The sequence below is a fragment of the Rhinatrema bivittatum genome, chromosome 18 (genome assembly GCF_901001135.1).
Source record: "Rhinatrema bivittatum chromosome 18, aRhiBiv1.1, whole genome shotgun sequence".
In the NCBI taxonomy this organism is placed as follows: Eukaryota; Metazoa; Chordata; class Amphibia; order Gymnophiona; family Rhinatrematidae; genus Rhinatrema; species Rhinatrema bivittatum.
In genome coordinates this window covers 17,927,398-17,939,423 of record NC_042632.1, presented here as the reverse complement: position 1 = coordinate 17,939,423, position 12,026 = coordinate 17,927,398, and the positions used below count along the sequence as shown (strand labels likewise).

Here is a 12,026-nt window from a genome sequence, read left to right as displayed (position 1 = left end):
TATCAGTAACTATCATCTCATTTTGAGGCAAAGACGTATTTTGTTTATTTTTCTCTGTTATTGACGTAAAAGACTATTGTTTTCCACATGGAACTGAGTGCCCTTGGTACCAGGGAATCAGTTTCCATTCTGTTGGGAAGAAGCTCACTTAGGAAAAGCCAGAGGAGTGAAGTCTACATCTGAGAGGGAAGAAGCTGAAGGTATTTAAGAATTGTGTTTTCTGCTGACTCAAGTGTGCCCATCTGGTACTTCATAGGGAGATCTAAAATATTTAAGAAGACTTCAGGAAAAGTATGAGAACTGGAACTTGCATTCCGACAAGTAACCATTCTACAGTGGGGAGAAGATGCATGATAAATTTGGGAGTGGAAGGCGGACTGAAGTATCTTCAATCTGAGTATCTGGAAAGAGAAGCACAGAAAGTGTTAAGGAATTGGCTTCTAGAGAATCAGAGACTTTACTAGAAGAGTGAGGTCATACATTTATTAATCTTTCATCTGATTATTTATTCTTTTAACTTTATTTCAAATCTGATTTGAGTGCTGTAAATATTCTTCAGTCATCTAATCAACTGTTAGTAAAGAGGTTGGAAACCAATTTGCTTCTGAGTATGATTTTTGGATGCAAAGACTGTGACTATTATAAGTGCTGCTTATAGAGAAGGAGAAAGGGTTTGTACTGGGTTTAATGCAAAAGGGTCTTGAAGCTGCACTCCCTCCCACACAGGGAGCACTGTAACTCAGATGTATGAGGCTATTCATGGAGAAAATGAGAGCAGATGGAGTCCATCTCTCTTTCTATGTGCCTCTGGGTGCAGTCTGAGGGATCCATCCTGCTCAGGGGTTTGTGTAAGGCTGGTCAGGGAAGTGGACCCTTAGTGCTGAGGGCACTGCCTAATGAGCAAAACCACTTGGTCCACACTGTCAGCTGGCGGAGAAGCCCGAAGGCAGGACTGGCTGGAGCTTCGCCCATACCAGCACCTTTCCTGCAGGTTGAGCCCTGGGGGTCTGGTGGCCAGCAGGTCTTAGGTGGGTCCCTTGGGCAGTCCAGAGAAGAATTCGGTGAGGCGTGGGTTAGGGCAGGTGGCAGAAAGCTGAGGCAAAAGGCAGGCTAGAGTTTGAGGCAGGCAGCAGGCAGCAGACATCAGAGACAGGAGGCAGGCCAGAGGTCAGGGCAGGCAGAAAATGAAGCAGTCCAGAGCCAAGGTCGAAGTCCAGACGTTAAAGCCAGATAAGACAAAATGGGGCAGGATGGTAAGGCAAGAAAAGAAAAGAAACAAGGCACAGACAAAATGAAGAAGAAGCACAAAAATAGCAGCATGCTCTGGGACAACCAAGCACTAGGGAACCTGCTACTAAGTTAAAGTCTAGGAGTCTAAAGGGCTCTTTTAAGGGCTGAAGTTTTGATGTCATCGGAGGGCACTACGGCCTGATTCCCACCATGGACCCTTTAAGTCTGGGCACCTTGGACATGTTGGGAGCGGCATGCAATGGTGGTGTCCTCCCACGCAGCCCGTCTGTGAGACGCCGAAACATCAGGGAGGCTGGCAGCGACAAGGGTAAGATGAGGCTCGTGGGAGTCGCCCTGCGAGCTGACAATAATATGACAGTTACAATTCACTTATACAGTTCCTTTAACCAAAATATTCCCTCTTACAAAGCTGCTGCTGGTTAAAAAAAGACCAGTCTTGTAAATGATTCATATCCTCCACTCATTTTTTCCCGTTAGATCTTAAAGCCCCACATGCCCTGAATTTTCTCCTAAGGCAGTTCGATCCTGCCAATGTTGCAGAGAGAAGCTCAAAGTTGGGGACCTTCAATGGAGAGGGTTTGGCCTCTGAGCTGCAGCCAGGTGTACGAAACAGAAGTCCTTTAAATGCCCTTCACGTGCATTTTAAATACATCTTTTTGAGGGTGTGGAAGTTTCTTCCTGCTCCTTTGGGCTTCCACTGGGCTATGGCACCATGAGCTTTCATTCACAGCTACCCACTGGCCTCCGATATATTTATACCCCACCTAGCCTGGTCTTTACAGTGGCCATCCGGGACTGCAATTCCATCTGGAATCTGGTGTGACCAGTAGGTGGCAGTATTGAGCAACAACTGAGATGTGAGGAACTATGAACCCTACTCCCCAGCATCTCCAACCAGCTCAGGGAGTCAGAGCCAGTCATGGGAATCAAACCTGGATCTTCTGCACATTGGTGCACAGCACTGCCATTAAGCAACCAGGCCACCCCGTGTTTGTGTTTCAAATGCAGGGGAATTAAATACATTTCACAGTCAGATTGAATGTATTTCAAACAATGAGGACTGCACTTAGCAAGGGATGTTTAGCATCCAGTCCCATTTGGGATCCCACACAGGAATATAAAGCAATAAATGGTCCCTCAGATCAATGTTTCCAACCTAGCCAGTTGGCTATCAGTAAAGAATATGCATGAGATTGATTTGCATACACTGGGTCTCCAATGCATGCAAATCTGTCTCATACATATTTGTTATGGATATCCTGAAAACCAGAGTGTTTAGATGTGCCTCCAGGAGAGGGATGGGAAATGCTGCCTGAGATTGCTGGTACCTAGGCTTACAGCTGTCATTTTCACCTTTCTATTTTTTCATTCCAGTTAATACAGATGATAAGAGACTGCATCCATGCTGCCAGTCAGACAGGTCTGCAGTCCTAATTGTGACAGTGAGCTGAGCCTAGTGTGCCTGCTAGGGTGAAGTGTCTCATCTAGAATTATTAATAACATTATACTGAAGGGGAGGAGGACTTATTTTTAATTTTTATTTTTCAAGAGCAAATCCAGGGTCTGGTCTGAAAACATCTGACTCTTTGTAGATAATCAGTTTCACCCCATTTCAAATCTGTTTCTGATGTTTTGAATTCTTTTGGATATTTATGAATAATCACATATGGAAACTATTTATAATGCTCAACTATATGGTGAATCTCCTTGAGTGCAGGTATAAAACTATGAAAATTCACATCTGAAGCAAGTCAAAAAGATCCGAACTGGAAGAAGATGGATATTTAAGTTGAATCACAAATGGCCTCTCCTAGTTGAATTTATCTGCATCCTGCCCCAGTAATCTTGGAATTTAGATTGAATCCAACATTAGTCACTTTGTACCTTAAACTGAATATTTTGGATTCATGACAGGCAGTGCACAGCTTGCCATAGAGTGGGCATAATGGGGCTGAGTTACTTAACAGTGCTATCAGCATGCATGCTAAACTCTAAGTGTGCATGCTAAATTTTGCTAATTCACCGAGTTAGCGTGTTAATACACTGTGAATGGGAATACCCCGAAAGTACTGCTTGGTCAAGCAACTTGCAGACAATAGTGTCATCATATTTTTGCAGCTCTGTTATGTAACAGCAAACAGTTTCATCTCCTGTGGTACCAGGAGATGAAATCAGGTACATCAAGGTGTTTTTCACACAGGCTGACCTATTCTCTGCAACCACCAAATACCCTTCCTAACTGTACCCTAACTTGCTGCTCAGCTCCTAGCAGCAGGCTATATCTTTTTCTAGCTGGAGTGGTAGCTTCTGTTTCAGCCCCTGCTGGTCTGGCAGCCTTCTGCCCCTCTACCCTCTCTGTTCCTGTTTTCATCTCCATCTAAATCACTTTGATTGGTCTTATGTAGCCCACCAGCCAAGCCTTCCTGGGACTACACCTCACAAAGCCACTTTCTTAAAACTGCATCAGGTTTTCCCTCTCTTGGATCATAACTTCCTTGAACTATGATTCCCATTAGCCCCTTCTCCACGGTAATACGTCTTCTTTCCTCTTTTCCTTCTTCTCCTCTGGAGCTCTTGCACCAATGAGCTACCTGTCAGTGTGTTTCTGGGCTGTATCTGATTTTTCAAAGCCTTTGCTCTGTCACAGACATAATAATGGATAATCCCACACAGAGCATACAATAATTTAATCTTTAAAAATGTATACTGTACATATAGTGTCGTGTAAATAAACAGCTTAGTGGAGTACTCTGGATATTCTAGATATGGAAAAATCTGGCATAATGATTTATAATTCCTGGAGTTGCAGCTTCAGCTATTGGTCAGATATAATTCCTAGAACATGACATTTTGCAATTAGAAACTGTATCACTAGATCCATTTTCTTCCAGGTGTTATCCCTGCCCTACCCAAATCTCTAGTATCGGGAAATAGTTTAAATTAATTTTCACAAATCTGTTAACCAATTACATCCAGTCAGAAGGACACTACCATAGTCCAAAAAACTGACATTTATGTGTCATAAGCATATACATATACCTGTGTTTGATTTTAACAAAATGTATTTCTTTATTATGAAATTTTCTTTAAAACATTAACAATAGCATGCATATATTTTATCACAATATTTATCACATCACATATGCCAATACCATTCATACCATACATTCATACATAATAACAATACACATTATAATACATATTGCACAACACATTGCCATATAAAATCATACATTTTTCTTATGTTCCACTTTACAGCAAATGTGATAAATATTGTGATAAAATATATGCATGCTATGTGTTAATGTTTTAAAGAAAATGTTGTAATAAAGAAATAAATATTGTTAAAACAAACACAGGTATATGGTATTTGGTTACTTATATGTGGATAATACCTGTAATTTACTCTTGTGTATACGTTTATACTTGATCATATTAACAATACTGCAAACCATGTTGTTCTATTAGATCTTTTCTGTGCATCATAGATACATTGAACAGGAAGCAAGATAATGTTGACCTGTATCATGCCATGGGGGGAATACTTGGTGACAAAAATTCTTTCATCCTCACTGGCCAAGTTTCCCTAAATAAGAACAATCTGATACAGTGAGTCCATTTTTATTTATTTATTTAGAAATTAATCAGAACCCCAACCCCATAAAGTTGCTCAACACAATTTATAATATCAGCATGCAAAGTAAAAACACACAACCAAATGATAAAAACCACATCACATAAAACCAAGAAAGTAAAACAAAATAAAACCAAGTAAAGTTGCATCATCCTTCCTACCTACATATATTCCCCTTCAGGACCAACCACCTCTTGCCCAACAACCTTCCAATAGACTTTTTTGGGGTACTTGCCAGGTTCTTATGGCCTGGATTGGCCACTGTTGGAAACAGGATGCTGGGCTTGATGGACCCTTGGTCTGACCCAGTATGGCATTTTCTTATGTTCTTATGTTAGTAAATAACCATGGTTTAACTTGCTTATGGAAACCTAAATAATTCCTCTAAGCTCTGTCTTCCAGTGGTACTGGTAATAAGTTCCAAAGCATGGGTGTGATGAATAAGAATGCCCTTGCTGTTAGCCTACTTTTACCAATAATCTGGAAAGATGGAACCACCAACAACTGACCATAACTTGATCTCAATTGTTCTCAGCACGTACCAACTCAACTTATCCTCACAGCATAAAAAGTTAACATTAGGATCTTAAATTCAATTTGTGCCCTCACCAGAAACCAATGTAATTTCCTAAGTACTGGAGATATAGGCTCTCTCCTTGAAGCCACCCTCGCCACCACATTCTGTACCATTTTAGTCAGCCATATGTCATAAAACACCACAAGGAAGGATACAGACATATCTAACATGGTCAGTACAAAAAAGTCATACTATTCATCTCTCACAGGATCTCAGCCATGACCCATATACATGCTGTTCCCATTCCATGACAAGGACTGAAGTCCAGCGGGTGAAGCTGCATCTCCGTCAGTATTTTAATAAAATGACATGTTGAGCTTTTTATCTTAGTATCAAGAAAAAAACACTTCCATAATCTCTTGTGACATTCATGCATTCTTCTCTCTCTCTCTTTCAGCTGCTTGCCCTGTTCTGTGTAGTGGCAATGGTCAATATTCCAGAGGAACCTGTGTTTGTTACAGTGGCTGGAAGGGACCAGAGTGTGATGTTCCCAGTAGCCAGTGCATTGATCCTTCATGTGGAAATCATGGCTCCTGTATAGATGGAAACTGTGTCTGTTCTGTGGGCTACAAAGGAGAACACTGTGAGGAAGGTAAGGTGTCATGTCTTCTTTTGCAGCTTATTGCTTCGCTGAGGAGGGAAAAGGAGAGCTGTCCATGGTTCTGAATTCATGATCCTCATTATTACTGCAATGAAGGAAATGCTTTTAGAATTGTAATACTGTACTATAGCAGTGACACATGAAGTAAAAGGTCATGTAGCATCCTGAAAATTATTCCATGACATGTTGTAATAGCCTGCATTATCTGAAAGTCATTGTCCCCATAGGAAATGCCTTTCCATGTGTGTTAACCCACAGTAATTGGAGACAAACTTGTCAGAAAATATACTGATGGAGCATAGCTTAGAAAAATGGGGAATGGACATTTATAACTAATCAGAGCTGGAATGTATTTGAGGGAATGTGTGGTTTAATAGATTTGTCAGATGGATTCAGATCATGTCACATGTAGGGCCTGATTTGAAAAAACATTTACATGCTTACAATTGGGTTGTACACGTATAAATGCACTTTACTCAAGAAAGTGGGTTTTTTCAAAATTGCTACAATATATGCCTGGTAGGAATATGGCATTTGGGATGGCCCTGCAAGCCACTGTACTCACCCTAATGCCAAGAGCAGCCCAGGATGCTGTCAACATGTTCCTGCAGCTGAGACACCACCATCTCCTCGCATGCTACCATACTGCTCCTGTTCCAAAACCTTAAAGTGCACACGTGCATATGTATGCATTATATGGGCTCCATGGTGGGAAATACTGAGTTTCACCCTTTGATGACTCAGGCCAACCAGCCTATTTAAGCATCTCAGAATTACCTTGCCTTATCAAAAGGTCTCCTGCCTTGAAGTACGTGTTGCTTGTGTGTTCCTGTTCTCCTGCATTCCTGAATCCAGCCTTGCCTAATCCAGCCATGTCTTCTCCAGCCTCCCTTGTCCAGCCTCACCTTGTCCTGTCCATCTTGTCCAGTGTCTTCTGTTTGTCTTCATCCACCTTGGCTTGACTATCTGGATCTTGACCTCTTGCCTGGACCTAACCATGATTGCCTGCCACCTGAACTTGACCCCTCGCTTGGACCTGAGCACTCTTCTTAGCTGTATACCTCAATCTTGGCCTGTCTCTGAATCCATTAGTTTGCTGCCTGCCCTGAACCTGCTGAGCCTTTGGACTCTAGTTCTCTTCACCATCCTAGGGACCTTCCTAAGTCCTGCTAGCTGCCAGAACCCTTGGGCTCAATCTGTGGGGGAGGCAGCTGGTATAGGTGAAGCTCCAGACTGACCTGCATTTGCCAACTACCAGTGTAGACCTCGTGGGTTTGTCCTTGAGGCTGTATCAACTATGTCACAGCACAAAGGGTTCACACCTGCTACCCTTCATAATGCCATTGAATTGTCCTTAGGATTTACTCTCATAAGTGCACTTGAGTAAATTGCTACGAAAGTATGTTACATTTATGCATGTAACTCCTTTGAAAACTATCCCCTTAGGTTGCTCAGTCTAGTCCAGCTCAGGTTGATGATGAGTTTAGTTTCATTGACCCATAATATGACAATCATATGGTGATTTAAGTGGCTTTTTGTAAATGGAACAATGCGTTTAATTTATTTCAGCATTTATAGGCTGCCCTAAACTAGAGCACTTTAAAACAGGTATAGTTAGTCCCTTCCTCAGAGAGCTTGCAATCCAAACAAGTACCTAACACATTGAGGGTAACTTGACCAAGTCACTTGTATATGCTTCTTAGATTTATTTGTATGCATGTGTGTGTTTCTGATAGATGAATAGATTTTGCTTGATACAGATGGATAGATGAAAGTGACTTGTTCAAATTCACAAAGAGCAGTGGAATGAGGCAGATTTGAATGCTTGTCTCCTGGTCCCAAGCTCGGTACTCTAACCAGTAGGCCATGCCAACTCCATAGATTCCAGTGGACAAATGTTGAAATCATTATGACCAGCATCACAAGTTGTGTTAATTTACATCTGGTTAACAGTTTGTGCAGTGAGGACAAAGATGTTTGTGTAGATGTGTTATAAAATAGTTTTCACCCATGTACGCAACCATGTACAATAGACAAAGAAAGGGGAAAAACCTTTGTAAAAGTCTAGAGTCAAAGTCAAGTAAATAAAAGTGGCAGAATACCAACGGCAAGGCATACAACAGTATACAGCAAGTGTCCAAAACCAAGAGGACCAAAAAAAAAAAAACAAACAGTAAGAGGAGAGATTTAGGAATGAAAGGGCAGAGAAGACTTTAAAAGGGAGTTGAAAAGGAGCAGTGAATATTAACAGGAAGTTGACCTTATAATATTGGTGCATAGTTTATGTGAATAGAAACCCAATCTTTTTGTAATAATCTATCTAGCCTTAAAATAAGACCTGAAAAAATCTGCAAAGTTTGTGTTTTTCCTACCTTTGCTTACTTTATAATCTTAATTTTTGCAATTACACAAAAGACAAAAACAGCTTTAAAAAGTACTTGAAGATGGAAAGCATGACTCAGTATATTCATCATACACTTTTTGATAATTAATGTGTTTTCTTTTTACCCAACAGGCTTTCTAAAATCATACTTCAGGGAAAGATTAAGAGGCTCAGAGACTGGCAGGCACATAGTAGGGCAATATTCAGTAACACAGTGAGCAGACAATTTATCCAGCTATAGATAGCTATAGATAGCTGGATACATTTTTCATGGATACTAGGAGCACAGCCAATTAGGTGCTCCACTGAATATAGCCAGATACATTTATCCAGTTAACTTTAGGACTAATCTGCGGCATAAACAGAATTAGATGGATAAGTTATCTGAATGTCCGAGTTAGCCAGATAATTTATTTGGCTAACATAATCCCACCCCAACTTATCTGGCTAACTTATATCTGACTAGTTATCTGGTCAAGCAGTTAGCCAGGTGTCAGAGAGCATCAGAGAGGTGGGAAAATTAAAACCTGCAGTCTCTCTGGCTAAGTCTCGAACTTAGTCAGACAAACCTTCTGAATATTGATCCTGCAGGTGGTTTTATTTTTGGGGTGGGGGGAGTCCTGTGGTTAAGGGTAATCATGTGCACTTGTAACCCAGCCCCTATCCTATGTACCCTCCACCACACCACAACCTGAAGGGGAAGGCAGACATTACACATTCAGGAACCCTGGACAAGTGTGAAAGCAACTGGCCAAGTTGCTATTTTATGAACTGGGTTAACAATGATGACGAAAGGGACACCAACACTGAAGTATTTGAAAATCAACAATCATACACAAAATTGCAACAGATGAAACAGTACTGAGCTGTTTCTCATCCCTCTTGACATTGCTTCCAGTCCCTTAAATGACTTTACATTTATTCACAGTTATTCTAAGAGTGCACATGACTTAGGGGCCTGCTGGTGTGGCCCCAGACGACGACGACTCTCTTCTAGAGGGATGGAACAGCCAAACTCACCCCCACCATAGTTCCCTCTAAGCTGAGCATGTGAGTGATTGCTCATAATTTCGGAGTGTCACTCATGGGCTTTACATGGTTGCTCACATACATTTTTCTTTGTGTTATATACAGAAATGTAATACTAATACTGGTGCTCAAAAATTATTGGTTAAAAAAAATTGTTGCTCAAACATTAAAAAAAACTTGCACACACCTAATCCCAACTTGGAGGGAGCATTGACCCCCCCCCCCCCACACACACACACACACACACTGTCCCATCCCACCTCAATGAAATGGCCATATTTCTCCCTGATATTAGGCAAGAACAGGGCTCTCTCCAATCACTAGATTTTTAACTTTCTTGTAGCCAACCCAGGTCAAGGGCCATTCCAGCATGAATTCTGGCTGTAACATTTCCTCTCCTCCTCCGCCTGCTTAGTATTTAACAGTTCTTCTGGTCTGCCGTATGTCAGAAACTAGTGCACAGAGGGAAGGGAGAAGGTATAGGAGGTTCACCAATTCAGGACCTTCAGGAAATATAGTGGTAGCTGAGCCAAGGATGGCTTTAGGCATTCTCTGGTTTGCCCACCAAGCCTTCCTTTGACATTCTGGGCTCAGGCTCTGACTGAGGCTCTTCTCCTCTCCTCAAAGACCCCACTGCCTCACCCTGCACGTGTGAAGGAAAGGATGCTTTGCAGCCCCCTGCGGAGGACAGTTTTCAAAAGCATTTAACCAAGGAACAATGACATCTAAAACTCTCTGGCCAGCTGAAAGTGCACGTGGTCTTCCATAGCATGCACACTGAGAGGAGACATGCTCAGAGGGAAAAGGTAGATGTCATTTTCACAAGCGTGCACTGTTTCCCTCCACTTGGCTGCCTGCGCAAAATCAAGTGAAAAGGTCATGGGAACTTTACACTGATTGTCAAACAGAACTGGTCCGTGTTGTTTTCCCGTGACCTTCAAAACCATGCAGTCGGTATGAAAATTGCCCTTAACAGGCATGGGTATCACGTGTACTCACGCAGTCTGGCTGGATTGCAGCACAAACTAATGCTCACACACGCATGATATCGCATGACACAAAAAGGCAGAGGAAGGCGACAATGGTGATGGATAATGGATACATGCGATTGCGGGAAAAGATAAGTCCCTGCATGGGTTGGTAGAAACGCTGCAGAGGGAGCCTATAAACGTGATGCGACACGCTGAAATAACTTTTGGAGCAGCTCATTTGTGAAGGAAAAGTTCTGGGGCAGTGGCAGTGCTGTTTCAGAAATTTCCGTCTGCTGAAATTGTCGGCCTGTGAACCGGCAACTACTGGAGAAAGGGCGGAATATAAAGTGGCTTCCCAGCTGCTTTAAAAACTCACGGCACCCTCCTTTACATTTTTGGACTGAATTAGCAGCCCTACCAAAACAAGTAAACATTCTCCTCCTGAATTCTTATGCAAGGAGGCCGTGTCTGCTATTGATTGGTGCTGCCAGGCCGGTTTGATTCATTTGCTGTTATCAAACGAGGAAATGGAACGAGAATGAATGGCTCAGCACAGTTTTTTTCTTTTTCTTTTCTCTCTTCTGATTCCAGTTAGCTTTTTTTTTTTCATTTCTGATATTCATCATGACTTTGTCGCCCAAACAATTTACAGAAATGGAAATGGCTAAAAATCGATACCTGCAATCCATAATTTCTGCTGCATAAACACTGTTACCCTGTTAACAAATTTCCACAGGAAAAGAAAATGGCACAGTTCTCAGGTTTCCCTCTTGCTGTGTTACAAGTGCTGGGGATGGAAGTGAACTTGATCAATTAGTTTTGCTTACCCTTGTTTTTCAAGTCCGTTTCGTGGTCAGGCCATTTTTCAGTGGCATTTTATTTTCTAAGCGTAATCAGGGGTCTTATCTGGCATGGATATTATTTGGGAAAATCCTGGCCCTCTTTGTCCCCCTCTCAATATAAATTGTGTTTGTTTATCTGCCTTTGTCAGACCTACAAAGGGAGCAACACCAAGGAGCCGACGTAATAAAACCAGCGCAAAACTTTAGCACCGGTTTTTCATACCGCGTGCATTAAAACCATGCAGCCCTGCTTGATCCTATAAGCTAGTGGCATGCAAATCAAACGGCACTGTACACCTGCCAAAAAGTGTGCCAAAAGTGGCGTGAAACCTGAAATGAAAAATAAGTAAATAAATGGCCTTAAAAACCGGTGCTAGTTTGGAAAACGCTGCAGGGTTCCCTATTGGTTGACAGAAGTGTCCTGGCAGGCCTGTGGTCTATCTGGGGTGGAAATCTCTGACTGTCACAGGCCTGTTATCCTTTGGCCAGAGTTTCCCCACACCAGTGGCGTCGCAGTGAAGGAAGAGTCAGACCAGCCAGTCTTCAAAAATGTCACCTCATTAAAATCACGTTTGAACTCAGAACATATTAAAAATATTAAACACATATTAAACACATTAAAAGCATATTAAAATTGGAACATACCATACTATTAAAACCGTATATAGCATTAAAAAATATTAAAAGCATATTAAAATCAGAACAGGCAAGTGATGACAGAGAGGATAGGAGGAGTGT

At 41.8% G+C, this 12,026-nt stretch overlaps 1 protein-coding gene across 1 annotated transcript in view; it reads left to right on the top strand.

Annotated features, from left to right (window-relative positions):
• Positions 1-12,026, top strand: part of TENM2 (teneurin transmembrane protein 2) — a 2,776,334-nt gene that overhangs the window by 2,496,340 nt on the left and 267,968 nt on the right. Inside the window, exon 13 of the mRNA XM_029583832.1 lies at positions 5,860-6,054. Coding sequence (XP_029439692.1) covers positions 5,860-6,054 — 195 coding nt within the window. The remainder of the gene's footprint in view (positions 1-5,859; positions 6,055-12,026) is intronic.